The sequence below is a fragment of the Pangasianodon hypophthalmus genome, chromosome 24, assembly GCF_027358585.1.
Source record: "Pangasianodon hypophthalmus isolate fPanHyp1 chromosome 24, fPanHyp1.pri, whole genome shotgun sequence".
NCBI classification, from domain to species: Eukaryota; Metazoa; Chordata; class Actinopteri; order Siluriformes; family Pangasiidae; genus Pangasianodon; species Pangasianodon hypophthalmus.
The window spans coordinates 9,191,113-9,212,846 of NC_069733.1; the positions used below are offsets into that span (position 1 = coordinate 9,191,113).

At 39.0% G+C, this 21,734-nt stretch overlaps 2 protein-coding genes across 2 annotated transcripts; one reads left to right on the forward strand and one right to left on the reverse strand.

Moving 5' to 3' along the window:
- Window positions 1-23: 23 nt before the first annotated feature.
- mboat4 (membrane bound O-acyltransferase domain containing 4) lies at window positions 24-1,961 on the reverse strand. Its single transcript, XM_026930937.3, has 3 exons — window positions 1,813-1,961; window positions 1,495-1,719; window positions 24-1,405 (listed from the first exon to the last, which is right to left on the reverse strand). The coding sequence occupies exons 1-3, from the start codon at window positions 1,932-1,934 to the stop codon at window positions 481-483; spliced, it is 1,272 nt and encodes a 423-aa protein (XP_026786738.3). The 5' UTR covers window positions 1,935-1,961; the 3' UTR covers window positions 24-480.
- Window positions 1,962-6,072: 4,111 nt separating this feature from the next.
- On the forward strand, window positions 6,073-21,638 carry gldc (glycine dehydrogenase (decarboxylating)). The gene is made up of 25 exons (XM_026931548.3): window positions 6,073-6,452; window positions 6,591-6,669; window positions 9,497-9,632; window positions 10,073-10,237; window positions 10,328-10,405; window positions 10,502-10,649; window positions 11,079-11,275; window positions 12,050-12,146; window positions 12,254-12,359; window positions 12,451-12,590; window positions 12,711-12,791; window positions 12,934-13,031; window positions 13,789-13,873; window positions 13,958-13,999; window positions 14,250-14,392; window positions 17,059-17,134; window positions 18,308-18,433; window positions 18,995-19,144; window positions 19,271-19,383; window positions 20,027-20,165; window positions 20,291-20,402; window positions 20,502-20,597; window positions 20,707-20,879; window positions 21,006-21,086; window positions 21,179-21,638. The coding sequence occupies exons 1-25, from the start codon at window positions 6,177-6,179 to the stop codon at window positions 21,314-21,316; spliced, it is 3,075 nt and encodes a 1,024-aa protein (XP_026787349.1). The 5' UTR covers window positions 6,073-6,176; the 3' UTR covers window positions 21,317-21,638.
- Window positions 21,639-21,734: the final 96 nt, after the last annotated feature.

Here is a 21,734-nt window from a genome sequence, read left to right on the forward strand (position 1 = left end):
CTTGAATATACTTGAAAGCTTTATACACTCTCTGGCCACTTTAATAGCAATATCATGAGGATACAGTAAATAAGCACTCTTTGCAACCATGGTGACCAGAAAAGCATCTCAGAATGCACAACATGTTGAACCTTGAAGCGGATGGGCTACAACAGCAGAAGACCACATCAGGTTCTGACGTGAGGGTAGAGTGAACACAGGCTCGCTGATACTGGACAGGTGAAGATCAGAGGCAATGTTTTTCCAATCTTCATCTGTACAGTTTCATTGTGGTCTTCTGCTGTTGTAGCCCATCCAAGTCAAAGTCACTGAGATCACATTTTCCCCCATTCTGATGTTTGAAATGAGCATTAACTGAATCTCTTGACCTGTATCTGCATAATCTTATGCATTGTGCTGCTGCCATATGATTGACTCATTGGATATTTGCAGGTGTACAGGTGTTTCTATTAAAGTGGCCAGTAAGTGTATACTGCAGTCTTATAAAATTAACAGTATTAAAATGCTTGCAAGTGGAAATAGAGCAATGTATGTTGTACAAAACAGCTTGAATGCCTCCAAACTCTGAAGTTCAGTCGTGATCACAACAAAAGCGATGACCACCTGAGTATAGAGCCAGCTTAGACAAGTGTACAAGCCTTTCTTCCAAGCTGTGTTAAGACTTGGAGAAATGTGTTTGTGTAGCTTGTTGTCTCCTAACACAGCTACGGCCCATCCAAGGAAGCCTACCACTTGACCTGGGTACAAGCCGTGCCACAAAGCCGAGAAGCTGAACGTCATAAGCACCGGTATCCTGCTGCACCTCTGAAACACTAATCTGCGTAACCAGGCAGCTGTTGTCCTGTTCCAAAGGCGAGCAAAGGTGGAAATATTACTCGAGGTTTCAATCTCAAGTGCATCACCATCAGAAAGTCCATTCCACAATGCACCTCCGGTTGCACTGTACCCACTGAAACCTAATCCTGCTGCACTATTAACACATTCACTTATTTTCCAGTGAACATAATAATTCAATCTGAGCACCAGGGAGAAGATCCAGATCCATAATATACACGGAGAGCTACTGAGGCTGAATATGCTTGATTGTAGAAAGCTTGTAAGAAGAAATTTGAGAATTAGCAGAAGTAAAACCTGCAACATCTTCCAAGGCAGAATGGTAAGAGGAGAAGGTGGTGGAGTGAAACTGATCTGCTCCACAAAGTTCACATAAGTGTTGAATGGACAAAGTGGTCCTCCAAGGAGGGCAGGAAAATATAGAGTGTAGCTCATGAAAGGAATGAGGGAAACAACTTGGCTCTGGCAGCTTTTTTGGAAATGCCTGATGACTTTTCCTTCCTGGAGATCCATTGATACTGATGTGACTCTCTGACTGAGAAGCATTAAAGCAGACATGGCCAGTACAAGCCTGGAAAAAAAAAAAAACAAAAAAAAAAACAAGATATTAAAGATGTTTAAAATGCTGTAGTCTGTGTGAGTGGAAAAAAAAATGTTTACCTGGAATCTGGTGATTCTTGGAGCCAGTATTGCTGGTACTGCATATAGAAGTGCCACAATGTTTGCCACCACATCTGCAGCCCAAAAATCCAGTAGTGAATATGAACTGGTTCCATGAAACGCACCAGTAGCACAAATATGATGTTGGTGATAAACAGCAGCATGCTGTATGGGCCCATGGTCAGAATGGCAAGGACGAATCCTCCCAAAGCCAGATAGATATGCCTTACCAAAACAAATTTCTTTAAATCATTTTACTGAATTAATGAAGAGTATATGGCAATAAAATAGCACAATTTTTAAAACATCCATGCTTACCTGTTAAACAAAGTGAGATATCCTTGTGTAGCCAAGCTGTAAAACAAAAAAGCCAAGGGTATAATGAACAACTGGTATGCTAGCTGAGGATTTTGATTAAAAATTATCCACAGAAGATCCATTCTAGTATGATTAGTATATCCTGATTTGTGCTTTTGCTGTGTCTGTGGCTTCTTATTGAGCAAGAACTTGTGAGTTTATTATTAACACCTTGGAGAGTACATAATTGCTATGGAGCTTCCAACATTTATATTTTCCACTTAAAAAAGCAATCTAAATTCCAAACGTACATGGATAGATAGATATGCAGTGAGGTAGTTCTGTCTACATTTTCAGTAAATGAAGGTCTAAAAGGCAGCAACACTATCATGAGTACACATTTGTCATGCAGATGCTTTAAGGTTGACAGATAATACTCGTGCTTTCCCTTTTAGCTATGCTGATGCTTCAAGTAATAATTAATTTATTTATGTCTCTTAAATGTGGCTGTAAGTAAAATAATTTAATATGGATTATTTGTAATCGGAGTAACTCAATTTATTACTCATTTGATCCATTTTGACTGAACCCTTCAAAACCTACCTTAACTGATTTACACTATACCATTTACAGCATGGTCTATTAGAGCAAAGTAACTATTAAGCAAAGCGACCATCCTTAAATTGCTTTTTACAGCAAAGTAACCACCCACATAAGCCATTCCAGAGATATTTACAGCTCAGGCAATTGCTAATCATCACTTGGTTGTCTCTAGGGTTGAGCTGTAACAGAATACAAGTAACTGCTTTATGGAATACAGAACTGAAGTACCTGTAATATGTTTAAAACGTTTTGAAAGGGCAGTAGTTTTTTTTTTTTTTTGGAAAATCCTTTTAGTATACTTCTCCGCTAATTAATAATAAAGTACTATGTCTCTTTTTAATTGGTTTTAAGAGCAGGTTCTTCTTAGTTCAAAGCTGTATGCAAGGTACTAAGTGTATACTGGACTGCACCCTTTAATGTTTCATACTATTATAAATTTATCTGATTTCAGTTAGGCTTGATCAGCCTGAAGTAAGCCACTAATGGCCGGGTAAAAATAAGCTTCATTTAAACAGCTTTAGACTGGTCTTTGCAACATCTCCTGTCCAATCTTTTTGATAACTGACTATACTATACATATTCAGTTTCCAGAAGCAACTCTGCTGACCAGTAACATCAGTGAACTGTAAATTGTAGAATAATGATACGGAATTTTAAATGCAGCCACACTGTTAAAGCACCAAAAAGAGGAGTGATTGCAGGAGTATTCTTATGTTCTTCTGGAGAAGGTAGCATGACATATTCCCCATGAAACTGGTAGCACTGTGAAACTGCTGTAGAGCACGTTAGAAATTCCATGGAACTGCTGTAGAGCACGTTGTAGAGCACATTAGAAATTCCGCTTTCTGTATAGGGATAAATCAGTTGATCCAACAGTGAGCAATCAAAATCCAGCTTATTCTTTGCTAGATGTTTGAGAGAAGTTATGCTGACCCATCACTATGTACCACGCGGTACTCTCAGGCCCCAGGAAAGCCTGCTTCCCAGCCAGGTGGTGCTAATGCAGCAGAGTTAAAGACCATGTTTCAGAAGAAGTAGTAAGCAGCAGTAATTAGGCTAACACAAGAAAGCTTCTACTTAATCAAATGACTCTTAGATTCATGCAAGTAACATCGAGACATAAGCCCCCCAGAAGCTAGGACACCACAATAGGGACTGTGAGGACTATGAGAATTAATTCCAGCCCTGGTGAACTGGACCTTGCAAGCTGTGCCTTTCTTTCTATTCTGTTTGCAGCAACAAAGAATTGTTTTGTCGTATTGAAAAAAGGACTTTCCACCAAGGACATTGGGGCTCTTGTGGTAGTAGGAATAGTTTGGGAAAAGGGCGTTCTCTATAGCCAACTTTGCAGTTGCAAATCAGGGTGAACAGTTTCTCCAGCTTGTGTCTCAATGAATCACGGCCATCAGGATGTTGCACAAACTACTGAGCAGGTAAGATAGCTGTGTTATTGGCCAAGAAATTGCACAATGGCATCAACAATGTCAGATATAGTTTAAATCAAAATTTAATCACACTTTGTGTGGTCTGTTGCAGGCACTCCTCTTGCACAGAAACCATGCCGAGCCCAGTATCATTGTTTTGTTATAACACTACTAATCATGTCTACAGAACTTTCTCCTCATTTTCTCATGTTTGGTCAGGAACTACAGAACTGTGCAAAAATTCTTAGGCACCCTATTTTTTTTTTAGTACAAACTAGATTTTTATTTTTATTTTATGACTTTGACATTATTGAGTCAGTACAAAAACTTTCTAGATTTCCAAACACTGGTTTTCCAGCACGAAATTAAATGTTACAGAAAAATGTTTGTATGTCAGTAAAGATTTACACAATCGACCACTTGTCAGACAAAAATACATAATGAAGGCTGCTGGGTTTTGCACAAAAATAAGAAGCAAGTGCAACAGTCAAAGTCTCCAGAAGAACTGTGGCTGGTTCTGCAAGATGCTCAGTAACACTTTTCTTATAAAACTGCACCACTTGTACCTAAGACTACTAATTTTTATTTTTTTTAAAGCAAAGGTTCGTCACACCAGATACTGACTTTGTTTCATTTATTACTGTTTATTGCTCTTTATAGTTTTTTTTAAAAATATAGAAACATTCAATTTCATTAATTTTGCATCTTTGCTTTGCTGCATTTCTTTGCATGTGCCGAAGACTTTTGCACAGTACTGTATGTCTTCCAGCTTTTCTGTTGGGTTGGGTTGAGAAACAGTTTTCACAGATTCAAGACACTTGGAAGTCAATTGTTTATAAAGCCTTGAGAGCACCAAATCCTGATGGGTTGGTTTATTCAGTTGCTCCTTTTGAGCAACTAGGGGCAGCAGGTGCATTGTACATTATTAGGGTCTGTTCCCTTAGATTATTACCTCTGCTTTTACTTCTATTGTAAGTTCCCCTGAATTTTGCGAAGCTATCACCTTGTGTCTGGCAAATGTAGCTGATTTGATAGCGTCGCTATTTAGCAACATCATAACTAACACTGGGTCAGATGGAACATAAGTGACTATGTAGGTTAGGGACAAAAATACATACTGCTGCCAGAGAACTGAGACACACCTGTGGCTTCAGGATTAAGTCTGTTCTGCTGTGTTTGCTTACATGTGAAATTTTTAAAGTTGACTATGGTCAATGTGGAATTAAATCAGAGAAGAACAACATATTCCAACATATTCACCTGTAGACTATGGAGCATATTTAAGCCTTTAAAGGACATTTCTGATATTCTTAGGGATGACAATTTGTCTTCGTACACTAGGGAAGCATCACTACAAATCAATACTAAGTTCTTCTGACTGATCACCTTTATCCTATGATGAAACATTTCTGTCCTAATGGGAGTGGTCTCTGCCTGCATGACTCCACCCCCATCCACAGGGCAGGAGGACTCACTGAATTGATTGATGAGTAAAGAATGATGGGAAGCATGTGCTCTGGCTGTGGCACTCACTTATCGGTAATTCTGGAGCGATGTGTCAGACAACACTCTCCACCACCATCATCAAAATACTAACTGTACCTCCAGTACAGATTTTACAGATGCTTGCCGGATCTGTGCCAAGGTGAATTGAATCTGTTCTGGTGGCTTGTAGTGGCACAAACACCTTACTAACACACTGTTTTTTCCCTTTTATTTGTCACCTGTTTGGACATATCTCCAAACCAGCAGTAATGAGGCTAACCCAAAAACTGAGAAACAGGTAGATTTTAACAGAGCAATAAAAGTGTTCATTCAATTCAATTCAGTTTGATTTGTTTAGTGCTTTTAACAATGGACATTGTCACAAAACAGCTTTACAGGAATATATAAATTCAGGATATACATTTTAAATTTTATCTATTTATCCTTAAATTTTAATCAGGTCACTTTGATGCTTCAGAAGGGCCAACAGACATCCAAGAGTTACATTCTGTATTTATACATTTATATTTATAGATGACCAAATAATTTATAGATGACCAAATAAGTACTGTCCATCATCACACCACAACAGTCTAAAGTTACCGCGCACGCGGTCACTGTAACACTGACGTCAATCAGCAAAGTGCACGTGAGGGGTTTAGTGGGCGGGGCTTGGCTCGGGGCTCGCCTCTGCGTTCTGGCGCATCTGCTTGCTGATTGGCTGCTGGCTGTATAACCAGGAGGCGTATATCCTAGACACTTTTAAGACGAGAAAGTTCACATCAGTAGCGAAGTGTTGGTAGGTCACGCAGGGTGGAGGAGTGTGACTGAGCAATTTTCAGGTTTGTCTCAGTTTTTTTTTAGTTCAGTAAAATGCAGAGCTGTGCGAAGTCCTGGGCGGTTCTGACCCGCAGAGCGGTGAGCACGCGCGTGCACTACAGAAGCGCCTGTGGGAAGAGGAACGTGTTCCAGAAAACAAAAACAAAACTTTCCCATGAGTCCGCACATACCCGCGACCTGAGAACCTGTGCGGCTTTAGGCTCGAGGATGATTGACAGGATCCTACCGAGACATGATGATTTCGCTGAAAGACACATTGGACCTGGTGATAAAGAGAAGAGAGAGATGCTCAACACTCTGCGGCTTGGGGTGAGTTGAGAAAACACTGTCCTCTCTCTATAACTAGGTCAGAATGACGCCAAGTGCATTTCACGCTCCTGTCAAGTTAGGAAAAGTCCAGGCTGATATGTGATGCACATGATTTTTTTTTTCTGTGTTTGGTTTCAGTCCATGTCAGAGCTCATAGAAAACACAATCCCATCATCTATTCGCCTGGAAAGGAATCTGAAAATGGACGACCCTGTGTGTGAGTTTTGCTCTTTACTACACCACTGGCTTGTGCGTGAGGCAGAGGAGCACGTGCGGTTTGTTGTTGTAATTTAATCACTTAATTCTAGACTTGGTTGACATAAAGATTATATGGGTGGGTCGTGCATCTGGCACACACTCACACACACACACACACAAAAGAGTTCCCGCTCGAGTGTCTACTGCATTAATGTAGTCAGAGGAGTGAACGTGGGATTTTTCTGACGACCCAACAAAACAAAAAGCAGTGTCTGTGTGCAGAATGTAGGCTGCACGCTCTCTGTGTGCCAATAGCCTGGCTGTTTTCCACTGTCAGGTCTTCCTTTGCACATATTTGGAGTTGTTTTTTGTTGCTTTTTTGTGCAAGAAGCACGAACTTCTGCCCTCAATCCTCACTCCTTTGCCAGTAGGACAGTAGGATGGCAAGTCGAGTGTAAAGTTCAGCCCGAGCTGCTGGAGCACGAGGCCAGTTTGAGCTGGTTAGCGTCAGCTTTACGTTACATCACATACATCAGTGAGTGTGGCGCAACGCACGCGCGCTTAATGTTAACCTGTTTCCCTTGGGTGAGCAGGATCATCTTCTGTGCATATGCCTCAGTTTAGTTGATTTTAGACTTCATAAGCACTGAATCTGAAATCTATTTGGTCCTATTTGTTCAACTGCATTGTCTCATTTATTGGGGAAAAAAAAGTTTTACTGTTTTTTTTCCCCCTTGGAAGTTAAGGATATATTGTTCAGCCCACAATTTTGACTTGATATGCATTGGGAGAAAAAAAAAAAAAAAAAAAAAAAAATATATATATATATATATATATATATATATATAATATATACACACACACACATATATATATATATATATATATATATATATGTGTGTGTGTGTGTGTATATATATTATATATATAATATATATATATATATATATATATATATATATATATATATATATATATGTATATATACACACACAGTACTGTGCAAAAGTCTTAGGCACATGCAAAGAAATGCTGTAAAGCAAAGGTGCCTTCAGAAATAATGAAACTAAATGTTTCTACATTAAAAAAATACTATAAAGAGCAGTAAACAATAATAAATAAAACAAAGTCAGTATTTGGTGTGACAGTCCTTTGCTTTAAAAAAATAGTAGTCTCAGGTACAGTGTGTGCAGTTTTATAAGGAAATTAGCTGTAAGTTTTATGGAGCATCTTACAGAAACAGGTACAGTTCTTCTGGAGACTTTGACTGTCACACTTGCTTCTTATTTTTGCAGAAAAACCCAGCAACCTTCATTATGTTTTTTTTTTTGTCTGAAAAGTCGTCTCTTATGTAATATTCTGCTTTCTTTGCTGACATACAAACATTTTTCTGTATGTGTGTGTATATATTTACACCACACACTCACCTTCATGGTGTGCATTTCTATTGAACTAGACTGTAAATCTTGTAGAACAGAGTGCTTACTGTTCTTTGAATTAAAAGGTAATGGAAAAAGTGTAGATGTTCATAATCATATTAGGCAGGAGACCTTTGTGTCGGGTCAGTTAAAGATCCCTTCAGTTCATGATTTTGGTCTTTACGTTAAGTGAGCGTCCATTCAGTGAGTACCCAGATGTCAGTTCCGTGTGTGTGTGTATTGTAGTAATAAAACAAGCCATGCTGAAGAGCTCCATGGGGGATTTTGGATGCCCCCATACTGGATTTTGCTGGTTCAACTGCCCAAAGCTTGCTTTGCAAATCCAGTAAGAGATTTGCACATGAACAGCAGATGTAACCTCATGTACAGGAAGGAAACAATACAACTTATTTGAAAAGGCTACCCGTATATGACACACTCCAGTTTAGCCAACTGGGGTATCAAATGGATTTATCCCAGGTCAATAAAATAGGGCTAAAATGTGATTATTCTAACTGATCTATATCTGTAAGAAATCATCTGGCAGAATATTTGTTTCAGTGTGAGAGGTTTATGATGGAAATATGAGAACCTTTCATCGTAACAGACACGCTGTATGGTGTGATATTGCGTAGTTAAAACAAGTTGGAACAAGGCTGACTTGGGTCCGTCCAAACCCTGAGTCTAGCAGGTTTTGCAGCACGGGCGTGTGCGTTCAATGTGTGTGCTTCAGTCTGTATTACCGTATTGTCCATGCTCTGCTGAGTTGCTGTGTTACTAAGCTGCACCACAATGTGTGGGAATTCCAGCGTGCTCCAGTGCATCCCAGCAACTAGAATTAAACTAGCTCCAAAAGCCACCAAGTAATAGCCCACATGTACCCATCCTCCTATCCTTACTTGACTAATAACCGGTTTCACAGCATTAAATGTAAATATTGACATGTAAATTAAAAAAAAAAAAAGGAATCATATGGAACACTTAAGAACATGCTGTTATTGGAAAAATAACAGATTTAGGTTGTAACATCTGGCATAACCCCACTGCAGTTATTTGAATAATTACACATCATAACACATCTAACTAGATCTGAGGCATTACCATGTTAAATAAATGGACGCATAACTTGTTTTCGTTTTAGTGTGCTGCTTCTCAACAGGGGTTTTCTCTTTTGTATGAAAGTCTTCTTGTCCCAAAGGCAGTGTTCATGCATTTTTCTGCATGTCAGGTTGAGTTAGATTTATGGTTATCTATTTGCGACTACAGTTGAGTCACATGGGAGAATGCCCCATGTTCAACAAAGCATAAAAACAAACCCTTCCTCATGTGAATGCATGATTTCTTTTTTTTTGTTCCTGCATGTTAAATCAAATGAAATGGTTTTATTTAAAACCTTAAGGTTAAAATGATTATGTTGACTCTTCACAGGTGAAAATGAAATTCTTGAGTCCCTCCAAAAGATTGCTTCTAAGAACAAGATTTGGCGGTCCTACATTGGAATGGGCTATTACAACTGCTCAGTGCCCCCTGCCATACAGAGAAATCTTCTGGAAAATTCTGGATGGTGTGTCCTCCTAATCCCTTTTATGCCTGTTATTCAACAGCAAGCCAAAGTGCAATGAAAGAGATTTTATTAGTAGAGATTTGCAGAGATATGTCTGGCATGCTAGATGGAGTGATGTTTTCCACATGTGTTTTAGGGTGTCAGTCCAAGTACAGGCTGCACAAGCTAACTCTTTTAAAATTCCTGTGTGATGTGAATAGCATGCTGAACTTGAGTTAAATCCCATGACTCAAACATAATGTCTTGAGTTTCTCCCATTTTAAAATCTCATGCTCTAATTATGCAATCAAGCAAGTTTTTGCAAAAGCTTGTATACTGTAATGCCCAAACAGCACATCTACTGTTTTACTCATCTGGTACTTTGCATATTAGGGCTATAATACAATTTTTAACTGCTATTTTAGGTCATACATTTCTGTTTAAACCTTTTCTCATGACAGGGTGACCCAGTACACACCGTACCAGCCAGAAGTCTCACAGGGTCGTCTGGAGAGTTTGCTCAATTACCAGACCATGGTGTGTGACATCACTGGTATGGCAGTGGCCAATGCGTCCCTGCTGGACGAAGGCACTGCTGCTGCTGAGGCCATGCAGCTCTGCCACAGGTAGAGAATTAACAACCTCCAAATGCTTTAGGAATACTACACTTTATTGTGCTTGCCTATGGGGTTCATTTGACTGCTTTATGTCTACAGACAAAACAAGAGAAGGATGTTCTACATTGACCCCCGTTGTCATCTACAGACCATTGCAGTGGTTCAGACCAGAGCCAAGTACGTCACCTTGATGGAGCCGCACCACTGAGTTAAACTATACAGTGTGTATATAAACAGCTGTTTATAGTAATTTGTGACCTTCGTAATTTGTAGCTACATTGGGGTGAAGACTGTGCTGAAGTTGCCCCATGAGATGGACTTCAGTGGAAACGATGTGTGTGGGGTGCTCTTCCAGTACCCTGACACTGAAGGCAGGGTGGAAGACTTCTCTGAACTTGTGGATCGGGCTCATAAGGGTGGGGTATGTATTGCACAGTAGGGCTGTAGAATGTCCTGACAGTTTCTTAGAAGTGAAATGAAGTGTGGCCAAGTATGGTGACCCATACTAGGAATTTGTGCTCTGCATTTAACCCATCCAAGTGCACACGCAGTAGTACACACACACACACACAGACACCTGGAGCAGTGGGCAGCCTTTTTTGCTGCGGTGCCCAGGGAGCAGTTTGGGGGTATTGAGGGTGGAGGAGAGCGCTGGTCATTCACTCCCCCCACCTACAATCCCTGCTGGACCTGAGACTTGAACCCACAACCTTCAGGTTCACCTTCGGGTTGCAAGTCCGAGTCTCTAACCATTAGGCCACAACTGCCCCTTGTCTATAAATTTTTTACAGTCCCTTGACACTCTGCTATACAAGTTGTTCATTTGCTTTATATTACATTTCAATTAAAGGCTCTGGCTTGCTGCGCTACTGATTTGCTGGCACTTTGTATCTTGCGCCCGCCTGGTGAATTCGGGGTGGACATCGCTCTGGGTAGCTCCCAGCGCTTTGGAGTTCCTCTCTGCTATGGCGGACCTCATGCTGCCTTCTTCTCAGTCAAGGAGAACTTGGTCAGAATGATGCCAGGAAGGATGGTTGGAGTCACAAGGTGAGCTTTCATAATAGGAGATTGTGATATTGTTATTGTTTGAATTGTTGTTTATATGACTTGAACACCATGCACTCAGAATTGTCATTTGTAAATGGTGATTTCTAAACTCTTTTTGGCTGAATTCAATTATATAAATTTGGTATTAATGTCAAAACAGTTAACACTGCTAAATTTTCCATTTACTACAGAGACTTTATTAGAACTTGCATAAAAAAAGACCTGGTGCCCCATTCATCACAAAAAAGGTCTAAATTGTTATAGGTATAACATAGAAATCCTGTATGCACAATAAAATTGGGATTCATCAGTTATGTGTATGTAGGTCATACGCACAAGTGTAAACAGTGAAGCTAATAAATACCAATCGTTCATAGCTGTCATACCCATTTATGTCATTGCTCATTTAAATATGGATACACCCATAATTAATCATATACTGTATGTATACTGTGTAGTATGTAGACATCGCTTCAAATGTTACCTAAAAAGAACTCTAACATTTTGTAAGACTCAGTCTGTTTTCTGATGGAACTCTTTACAAATGACATGGTGTGCAACATCCTCCAATGAAGTCAGACTGGTCAAAATCTTTAATACATCGACTCTTGTGTAAGCATGCTTAAAGCTGCATGTAAATATATGCACAAATCTAAGAAACTGTTCGTTTCTGTAAATCCCCCATTTTGTGTTTTAAATATGTGTGCACAATTTGCAGACATATCTGTGAGTACACATTGTGTGTGGCTACATCTTTTTCCTTCTCATTCACAGGGATGCTGCTGGAAAAGATGTATATCGTCTAGCTCTGCAGACCAGAGAGCAGCACATCCGCCGAGACAAAGCCACAAGCAACATTTGTACAGCTCAGGTGCCAAGTTTTATCTGTAGGACATTTAAATAATGCAGTATGAGAGTAAATTATGAATGTATGAATATGTAGTGTGAGTGACTCATCTGTTTATTATGTCCCCTCAGGCTCTCTTGGCAAACATGGCTGCTATGTATGCACTGTACCATGGCTCACAAGGCTTGAGGCACATTGCTGAAAGAACTCACAAAGCAACAATGATTCTCGCTGAGGGTTTGTCATCAGTCATTCGCTCTTTGATACGCAAGTCAAAGTTTGTCTTGAATGTCACTGTAACTTATCAGTCATGTTCCTGCCATCACAGGACTCATCAGAGCTGGACACAAGCTCCAGAATGAAACCTTTTTTGACACACTGAAGATTCACTGTGGTGTTGCTGCCAAAGACGTCCTGGAGAAGGCTGCACAGCGCAAGATCAACCTACGAATCTACGGTGAAGGAATGGTAAGTCCTTTCCAGCAGTGTGTGTGAGGAGACCTTTCATTGAATTATTGTATGACTCTATGCATTCCTATTAAAGGTCTCTATGAACATTTTAAAATACTTTTATTTGAATGGTTTCAGCTTGGAGTGTCTCTAGATGAGACCATTACAGAGAGGGACTTGGATGACCTGCTCTGGGTGTTTGGATGTGAATCCTCTGCTGTGAGTACCCAGAGAAGCCTAACATGAGATATATAATGATAACTTGCAAGCAGTGCTGTTGGTGTTGCATTGTGAATAGTAGGGAATTGGTAAACAGTGAACAATACCTTCTGACTGTTACTTGTGTTGATTTCTGTTTCAGGAACTTATTGCTGAAAAAATGAGTGAGAGAACCAAAGGCCTGCTAGCAAGTCCTTTCAAGAGGACCAGCAAGTTCCTCACCCACCCAGTGTTCAACAGGTCTGTGCTGAGGTCTTCAGCTTAACACTACACCACATATTATTCCTAAAGTGCTAATTTAATATTTATTCATGCAAAGTATTAAGACCGTCTCTTTCAGTGTGAAAGGCTTTACATTCACATTTGGATGTGAATCAGAGCAGAATAGTTAATAACTAATAAATCTGTATTATTTGGGGCATCAGTGTCATACACACTCCAGATAATGACAGAGAGAATCAGCAAAAATCCACGTCATTTTACTGTTACTTATTACATTTACAAGTTTTGCAAAACGTGAATATTCAGGATAACATCTGAGATTGCAAAACACAGTGGCAAGACTATAATTATGACAGATTGTGACCGGACAAAACTCGGCTATAAAAAATACAACCCAGTATTACAGTGCATGTTATATAACGTCCCAAAGCCTGTCTGGAAAACTACATAACTGACTGACTTCCCTACTCTCACAGTTAATCATAGACAGCTAGTTAATGAGAATGGGTCACATCCAAGCATGACAGTTTTTCCCCTAAAATTATAAACCTGCAGAGCTTTGTTTTTGCATATTATCTAATCTTGGCCAGATGGCTTTGTGGGTTTAGTCATGATTTATAATGCTGTTTATCACACTGGAGAAACAGCCAGACTAGCTTTCCCATTACGCTTCAGTACAGTGTGTTCAGCTTAGCTTTTTTTAGAATTTTGTATTTTTAGCTTAGAAATTTGCATTTTTTTTTTTTTTTAAATAATTTGTGTTTTGCACTTTCAGTTATCACTCAGAGACCAACATTGTGCGCTATATGAAAAGATTGGAGAATAAAGACATTTCTCTTGTACACAGTATGATTCCTTTGGTAAGTCATTAAGAGACTGATTTGAATATGTATCACATCTCATTATGTCTGTGAACATCCCATTGAAACTGTGTTTAAATGCAGGGATCCTGCACAATGAAGCTGAACAGCTCGTCTGAACTCATGGTGAGTCATGCTTATTCTGGCTTACGCAGGACAATCATGGATAGCTTTGGTGCTGTTGTCAAGGTTATGTTTGGCTTGAATCTAAGAATGTGTGCCGTCACCAAGACCATGTACCCTACATGCTTTGGAATGTGTAGGCCATTTCTTCGCCAAATGGCCAGTCGATTCACAGTTTCTTTGCTCGCTCCAGTTTATTGACCCTCACTGGGCCAGCTCATTCATGAAAACGCTTTTTTTTACTCATTGACAGCCAATCACCTGGCGGGAGTTCGCTAACATCCACCCCTTTGTGCCGCTGGAGCAGGCAGAGGGTTATCAGCAGCTCTTCCAGCAACTAGAAAAGGATCTTTGTGAGATCACAGGATATGACAAGATCTCCTTTCAACCAAACAGGTAAGCACTGCAGCTCCTGCAATGATGGCTTCAATGATTTAGTATAGTATAGTATAATAATAATTACTATTCTTTTTTTTTTCACTCTTTTTCAGTAGCAGTCAGTAGGGAATGACAAAGATTGCAAATTGCAATAGTCAGTGTTTCCCTTAAATTTAGCTAAATAAAACTGTTTGATATCCTGTGGAATTACAATGGATATAAAAAGTCTACACAGCCCTGTTAAGCTGGCAAATTTTTGTGAATTAAAAAAATGAAACTAAGATAAATCATATCAGAACATTTTCCACCTTCAATCTGAAATTAGAACATATAGAAATTAAGTGAAAAACAATCAGAAACATTTTAGGGAAAAATAGGAAAAATAAAAAAGCTATAATAACCTGGTTGCATAAATGTGCATGCTCTTATATAATTGGGATGTTACTGTGTTCAGAATGAACTAATCACATTCAATCTCATGTTCAGAAGTAATTATCATCTAGTTGTCTTCAATGAAATTATTCTGATTAACCCCAAATAAAGACCAGCTGTTTCTGTGGGATTTTATTGACATCATCTTGGTTTCATCTGAATGCTGAAGCCATGGTCCATAAAGAGCTTATAAAGCATGTACATTATCTTACTTATCGAAAGGTATCAATCAGGAGAGGGGTATTAAAGAATTTCCACAACATTAGATATACCATGGAACACCGTGAAGGCCATCATCAACAAGTGGAGAAAATGGAGCACCACAGTGACATCACCAAGAACAGGACATCCCTCCAAATTATTCAAAAGGACAAGAAAAGCTTAACAGGGAGGCTGAGTCCTAAGGGTCCTAAGGCAACATTAAAGGAGCTGCAGGAATATCTGACAAGTAATGATTACTTTCTGCATGTGACAACAATCTCTCACATTCCTCACATGTCTGGGCTGTGGGGTAGGGCGGTTAGACGGAAGTCAACCACATGGTTTAGGGTGATTTATTTGGGCTTGAAAAACATCCAAGCCCAAATAAATCACCCTAAACCATGTGGCAAAATGTGTTATGGTCTGATGAGACCGATTCTAAAAGTTATAATAATTCCATAATGCCAAAAGGTATGTTTGGCACAAAAAAGCACATCACCAAAAGAACACCATACCCACGGTGAAGCATGGTGGTGGTAGCATCATTCTTGAGGGCTGCTTTTCTTCAGCCAGAACTGGGTCTTTTATCATGGAGGAGGGAATCATGAATAGCTACAAATACCAGTCAATTTTAGTGCAAAACCTTCAGGTGCCTGATAGTAAGCTGTAGTTTCAGCACAACAATGACCCAAAGCACACATTCAAACCAACAAAGGAATGGCTTAACCAAAAGAAGATCAATGTTTTTGAATGGCCTAGCCAGAGCCCAGACCTGAATCCAACTAAAAAAATCTGTGGGGTGACCTGAAGTGGACTGGATCTAGAGTGTTTTTGCAAGAAAGAGTGGGAAAATATCACCAAGTCAAGATGTGCCACGCTGATAGACTCTTACCCAAAAAGACTGAGTGGTGTAATAAAATCAAAAAGTGCTTCAATAAAGTAATAGTTTAGGGGTGTGTACACTTTTGCAACTAAGTTATTATAAGTTTTTTCTTTTTTTCCTAAAAAAGTTTCTGATCATATTTGATGTTAAAGGTGGGAAAACATCTGACATGCTTTATCTTAGTTTAAATTTTTTTTACTTCACGAAAACCTGCCATTTTAACAGGGGTGTGTAGACTTTTATATCCATTGTATATAGTCGTCATTCTTTACAATGTGGTTTTGTTACGGTGGATTAAATGGCTTTGATTTAATTTTTAATCAATAGCACAGTCCTAAAATGAATCCAGTTGTTCTTCCTGTGGACAGTTAAGTCAATTAAGTAAGTAATAAAAATAAGACTAGGTGTTTTGTGATGTGTTACCACCCCAAAGTTGATTACTTTCCTATAACAGTATGTCCTAACAGCAATTTGCCAATTATCGCTATCTTCTGTTTATTGAAGGACACATCATACTTTTTATCCCATTTTACTTTACTGTTACATTGTGGAACATCCATTAGTCAGAGAAGTTAGTTCCTGTTTTGACTTACATTAGAGCAGCTATGAACTTCTCTTACCAGCTTCTCTTTTTTCTCTCTTGTGAAGTTAATAAGATAAAATAAAATAAAACACAGCTTGTCATGTTACCAAAAAACCATAAAGTGAAAAGTCCTCTGTCCTAGAAACTCATTTGTTGCAGAAAAATTGCTGTTACAAAGTGCTGACATTGGAGACTCCTTCCATAAATGTTAAATAAATGTCTCCAAAGATTATATGTTTTCTTTGTTAATTATCAATACATTTTTTTAATCCACTTAGCATTAGGCTTAGGTTATGTAGACTGTCTGCCATACAAGTCGCTATGAGTGTGAGTTATTACTATTGAAATGATAACATATCTGAACGAGTTCACTGAAGAATTAAATGGCACTGTGGTATGATGGCTGTTAATGTTTGGTGAACACTGTCTTAATCAATCTGTGCTTGTGTTGTCTTAACACTTAATACAGTGTTTTTTCCTGCTGTACTTTATCTTCATTGAGATGTTGTCCTTAAGAACTTTGAACTGTGATCTGCTGAGGCAGAGTTGCGTGCGCGTCTGAATGTTGTGTTCTTTTCCATACAGTGGTGCTCAGGGAGAGTATGCTGGCCTGGCTGCTATCAAAGCCTATCTGAACTCCAAAGGAGAATCCCACAGAAGTGTGAGTGTCTAAACATGTAGTCAATAGGTAACTAATCTAAAATAGAGCCCACTTAAATCGATCAAGTCCCAGAACAAAAGGAAAGCCATGACTAGCTGGGAACAGATACAGTCTTTACAGAAGATTATCCCTCTAAGAATTATCAGAATGTCTGTTTGCACTGGGAAAGAGATAAGGACAGGAGTATTACACAACAGCCAGTTTGGTTTGATTATAACTGATGAACCCACAAATTGATTACTGTCATGGAATTGTTCATGTTTAACAGTTCAGCTCTTTGATATGTTGTAACTTATGAACTTTAATCTATTGTGCATCTTCTGAACTGAATAAATGGTCAGACAATGATAAAAGCGTCAGGACTGAATACTTTGCACAAGCAGATGATGGTTTCATGAGCCAGGGGAAGAAACACAGGGTATTCAAGATAATCTGTATCACTTGTTCCATTGTTTTGTAATCTGGGGTTTAACACCTCACTTGAAAGCACATCTTGTGCTTTCGATAGTGGACAGTACACCTGAAACAGCCAAGGTCCAAACTGCCATGGGTGAGCAAATATATACAGCAACCAGCACATTCCAGGAGTTTGCAGTTATTTGCCTCCATGCAAAGTTCCATATTTGGTGGTTTAAAAAAAAAAACATTAATACCCTCAGGGGCAACGACTGTTTAGTTTGTCTTTAGTGATCATGAAGCATGAACAGGTTTCTGTGCCTCAGTGTCCTTGTACAGTTAAATAGTCTTTGGTTTTGGAGTCACTTTTGCAGTCTTATTAAGGATGTTGTGTTTATGATGTCCACATAGCACTGATAAGTTTGATTTCGATGTCCTCAGAGCTCTAATAGCTTTGATAGATTTGATGATACAAGTTAGACTTTGGCTATTGTACAAGTTGTATATAGGTTGATTTTAACGATTACAAAACTAGTGAACTTGCCGGTTTGGGGATGGTTGTGTGCTTACTATTTTTAAGCACAGGTTTTAAAAATAACATTTATTTAGCACAGTAACAATGCTGACCAGTCCTGACCTATTCTAATTTTAGCCTTGTATATATTGTAGTTCCTTTTTTAAATGTGTCTGTCAAATGCCATAAAAAATGTAAATGTAAGTGTCATGTCCACACAGCTCTGAAAATGTCTAAGCTTACTGTCTGTGTTTAAATCTCAGGTGTGTCTGATTCCTAAGTCTGCTCATGGAACCAACCCTGCCAGCGCTCAGATGGCTGGCATGAAAGTCCAGGTCGTGGAAGTGGACAAAGATGGCAGCATTGATGTGGCTCACCTGAAGGCAATGGTACAGGACTATACTACATAAGAATCTTGTTTTTCTGTGTTGGTCCACCTGAATGCAATGACGTTTGGCTTCTATCACCATGCACAGACAGGGAGGAAAAATATTATCCGGTAGGGCATATAATGCTTTTGTAAGGCTTAATATATAATGTGTACTTGGTTATTTATTTATTTAGCTGCCAATTTGTCTACTAATAAGGAAGATGTTATGCAAAATAATTTCACACATGCATCAGACTGTTTTGAGTCTGATTATTGAGTAGCTGATTACAAATACTTGGCTACACAATTACACAAAGTGGCCATCAGTAGAAATACACCACTGTTTTGTATCCTGGGAAAATGCTGTTTGAAGGCTACAAGGGTGCTACAATGCTACAAGTGTGAGTGATGCAAAGCCTGAATATTATCAGTTAAGGTATGCTGATAAATCCCAAATTTGGAGTGTCAGAGGATATAAAGCCTGAAACGAATCTATAATAAGTACTTTGTTTATAACATGGAGTTGCCTTTCATATTGGACCTTTCATTATTGAGATTTCTTCACCTTTTCCATCCACAGGTCGATAAACACAAAGCAAACCTGGCTGCCATAATGATCACATATCCCTCAACTAATGGTGTGTTTGAGGAGAATGTTAGTGAAGTGTGTGAGCTCATTCACCAGAATGGCGGACAGGTCTATCTGGATGGAGCTAACATGAATGCACAGGTGAGAATAACATCCTTTAAAAGTGTTCGAACATGCCTGGGAGGAAACAAAGATTCCAATATACTGGCATATAATATTGGCATATAATTAAAATTTGTATGCTCATGTTGTGACCTTTTCTACCAGGTGGGATTGTGTCGGCCAGGAGATTATGGCTCGGATGTTTCTCACCTGAATCTTCATAAAACCTTCTGCATTCCTCACGGCGGTGGAGGCCCTGGAATGGGCCCGATTGGAGTGTAAGTTCAACTTTCTCTGTCTAAAATGAGTTGTCATGTCAAGTATTGAGGTTCATATCTGCGTCACTGCACTTTCGACAGAAAATATTGTGGTTGTATATTGCACCAAGACAGCAATCTGAAATGTACAGATGGATACAGAATCATTTTAAAATCAACAGAAGAAGACATTTGGAGAGAACTTTTTGCCGTGACCATCATAGTTTTCAAACTTGATTTAACGAAGGCAGTGTATGATCAGGCAGGCAGGGTGTCTCATTAAGTCCATAATCATAGGGGGAAAATGGAGAAAATGGAGTATGATCTGTTTGATTTCCTTTGAGTAGAATTATTTGGATTCATTCTTTCATGCTCAGATACATCATGGTCTGTAAAAATATAAAAAAATATATACATTAACCCTGTGATGTTTGACTTATGGGACACCGTGTATATCAATAAAAATGAGCAAAGATATATATATATATATATTTTTTTTTTTTTCAGTTTTTGTCATTTTTGTTGTGATAATGAAGAAACACACTAAATGTCTTGTTGCTATAAATACAATTTGTATTTTTTTAGGTTCTATTTCAATGTATAGACTCAGCTAAATTCATACCAATATTAAGTTTGTGCTATAAACTTGACCATTCTGTTTCAGGAAGGAGCATCTTGCCCCATTCCTGCCAAGCCACCCAGTGGTGAACATGCAGTGTAGCAACACGAGTTCACTAGGCACCATCAGTGCTGCCCCCTGGGGTTCTAGTGCCATCCTGCCCATCTCCTGGGCCTACATAAAGGTAATGCCACTCTGTCAGCCAGGTCCCTGCTGGCCATTCGACAGGAAATTGCAGACATCAAGTCAGAACTTATAATAAATCAGTGTAGCACAGATAATAATAAACTTTTTGTAATGTTTTTGTAGATGATGGGTGCTAATGGCCTAAGGCATGCAACAGAGGTGGCCATCCTTAATGCCAACTATATGGCAAAGAGACTAGAAACCCATTACAAGGTCCTCTTCAGGGGCTCTAAAGGTGGATAACAGTTAATACGTAAAGTGTCATTATATTTTCTGATAGTTTTGAGATTTTTAGTGGAGATTTTTTTCTGAAAAACAAATACTTTCTTTACAGGTTTTGTTGCTCATGAATTTATTTTGGATGTTCGGCCGTTCAAAAAGACGGCCAACATCGAGGCAGTGGACATTGCCAAAAGACTACAGGATTATGGTACAGGATTATAAACTTTTGAGAAGCGCCAACACAGCTTTTCCTCTGTAGTTAATCATGTACAGGTAGTAATTATTAGTAATGTACTAATTTCTGAAACATTTACTAGGTTTCCATGCTCCTACCATGTCATGGCCTGTGGCTGGAACACTGATGATTGAACCCACTGAGTCAGAGGACAAGGCCGAGCTGGACCGTTTCTGTGACTCCCTGCTGGCCATTCGACAGGAAATTGCAGATATTGAGTCAGGGAGAATGGATTCTAGAGTTAACCCATTGAAGGTACGCAATCACAGTATGGTTGAGTTAATTGCTCTAAGTATTCTGCAATAAATGAGCACTGAACAATGCAGTGGTTGGCCATAAAGGCCCAACATAGTGAATTTATCCAAGTCATGTTGTTCACAGATGGCTCCTCATTCTCTGGCATGCATTGCCTCAAGCACGTGGGACAGACCCTACTCTAGGGAGTCTGCTGCTTTCCCCATGGTATGTATCTTATGCCTTTGGAATATTCAAGACAAAACATTTATATACATTACAACTTAGAAAAAAACATATTTTTTTTGTCCTTACTGCAGCCTTTCGTGAGACCTGAAACCAAGTTTTGGCCCACAATTTCGAGGATTGATGACATCTATGGCGACCAGCACCTCGTCTGCACCTGTCCCCCCATGGATATCTATGAATCTCCATATGAGGAGTGCGCATCCTCGTGACCACCTCCCAACAAACATTCTTCACTCACCTTTCTCCAAATAATCCATCTCCATCACATAGGATACATCGCTCCTTTTCAATTGTATGTTTAATTTCACTTGGTGCCTTGTTTCTTGTTCTGCACATTCTATACTGCTCCCTTTAGGTCTACTAAAACAACTTACTCGAACTGATTTAGTGATCATCTTGCACAGGTTTGTTATATATTTTATTCCATGTATAAAAAAAATCTTTAAAAGTGTAAGGATTTTGTTTTGGGTGTATGTAGATGTAACTTGATGTCTCTGTTCTCCATGTACACATTGATTTTTTTTTTTTAAATAAATGTAACAATTTCTAATTTTTTAAAGAAATTCTTTTATGTCCCTGTTTTATTAAAATGTAATAAATGTTTTAAATCAGTGATAATGACTAAGT

What these genes read in the sequence shown, in the direction of transcription:
- mboat4 (XM_026930937.3), bottom strand. Translation starts at nt 1,934, where the DNA reads ATGGATCTTCTGTGGATAATTTTTAATCAAAATCCTCAGCTAGCATAC. An exon ending in TATCTCACTTTGTTTAACAG is followed by an intron (nt 1,720 to 1,812) that starts GTAAGCATGGAT and finishes TGTTTTGGTAAG; the next exon opens with GCATATCTATCTGGCTTTGG. An exon ending in CAAGAATCACCAGATTCCAG is followed by an intron (nt 1,406 to 1,494) that starts GTAAACATTTTT and finishes TTTTTTTTCCAG; the next exon opens with GCTTGTACTGGCCATGTCTG.
- gldc (XM_026931548.3), top strand. Translation starts at nt 6,177, where the DNA reads ATGCAGAGCTGTGCGAAGTCCTGGGCGGTTCTGACCCGCAGAGCGGTG. An exon ending in TCAACACTCTGCGGCTTGGG is followed by an intron (nt 6,453 to 6,590) that starts GTGAGTTGAGAA and finishes GTTTGGTTTCAG; the next exon opens with TCCATGTCAGAGCTCATAGA. An exon ending in ACCCACCCAGTGTTCAACAG is followed by an intron (nt 13,032 to 13,788) that starts GTCTGTGCTGAG and finishes TTGCACTTTCAG; the next exon opens with TTATCACTCAGAGACCAACA.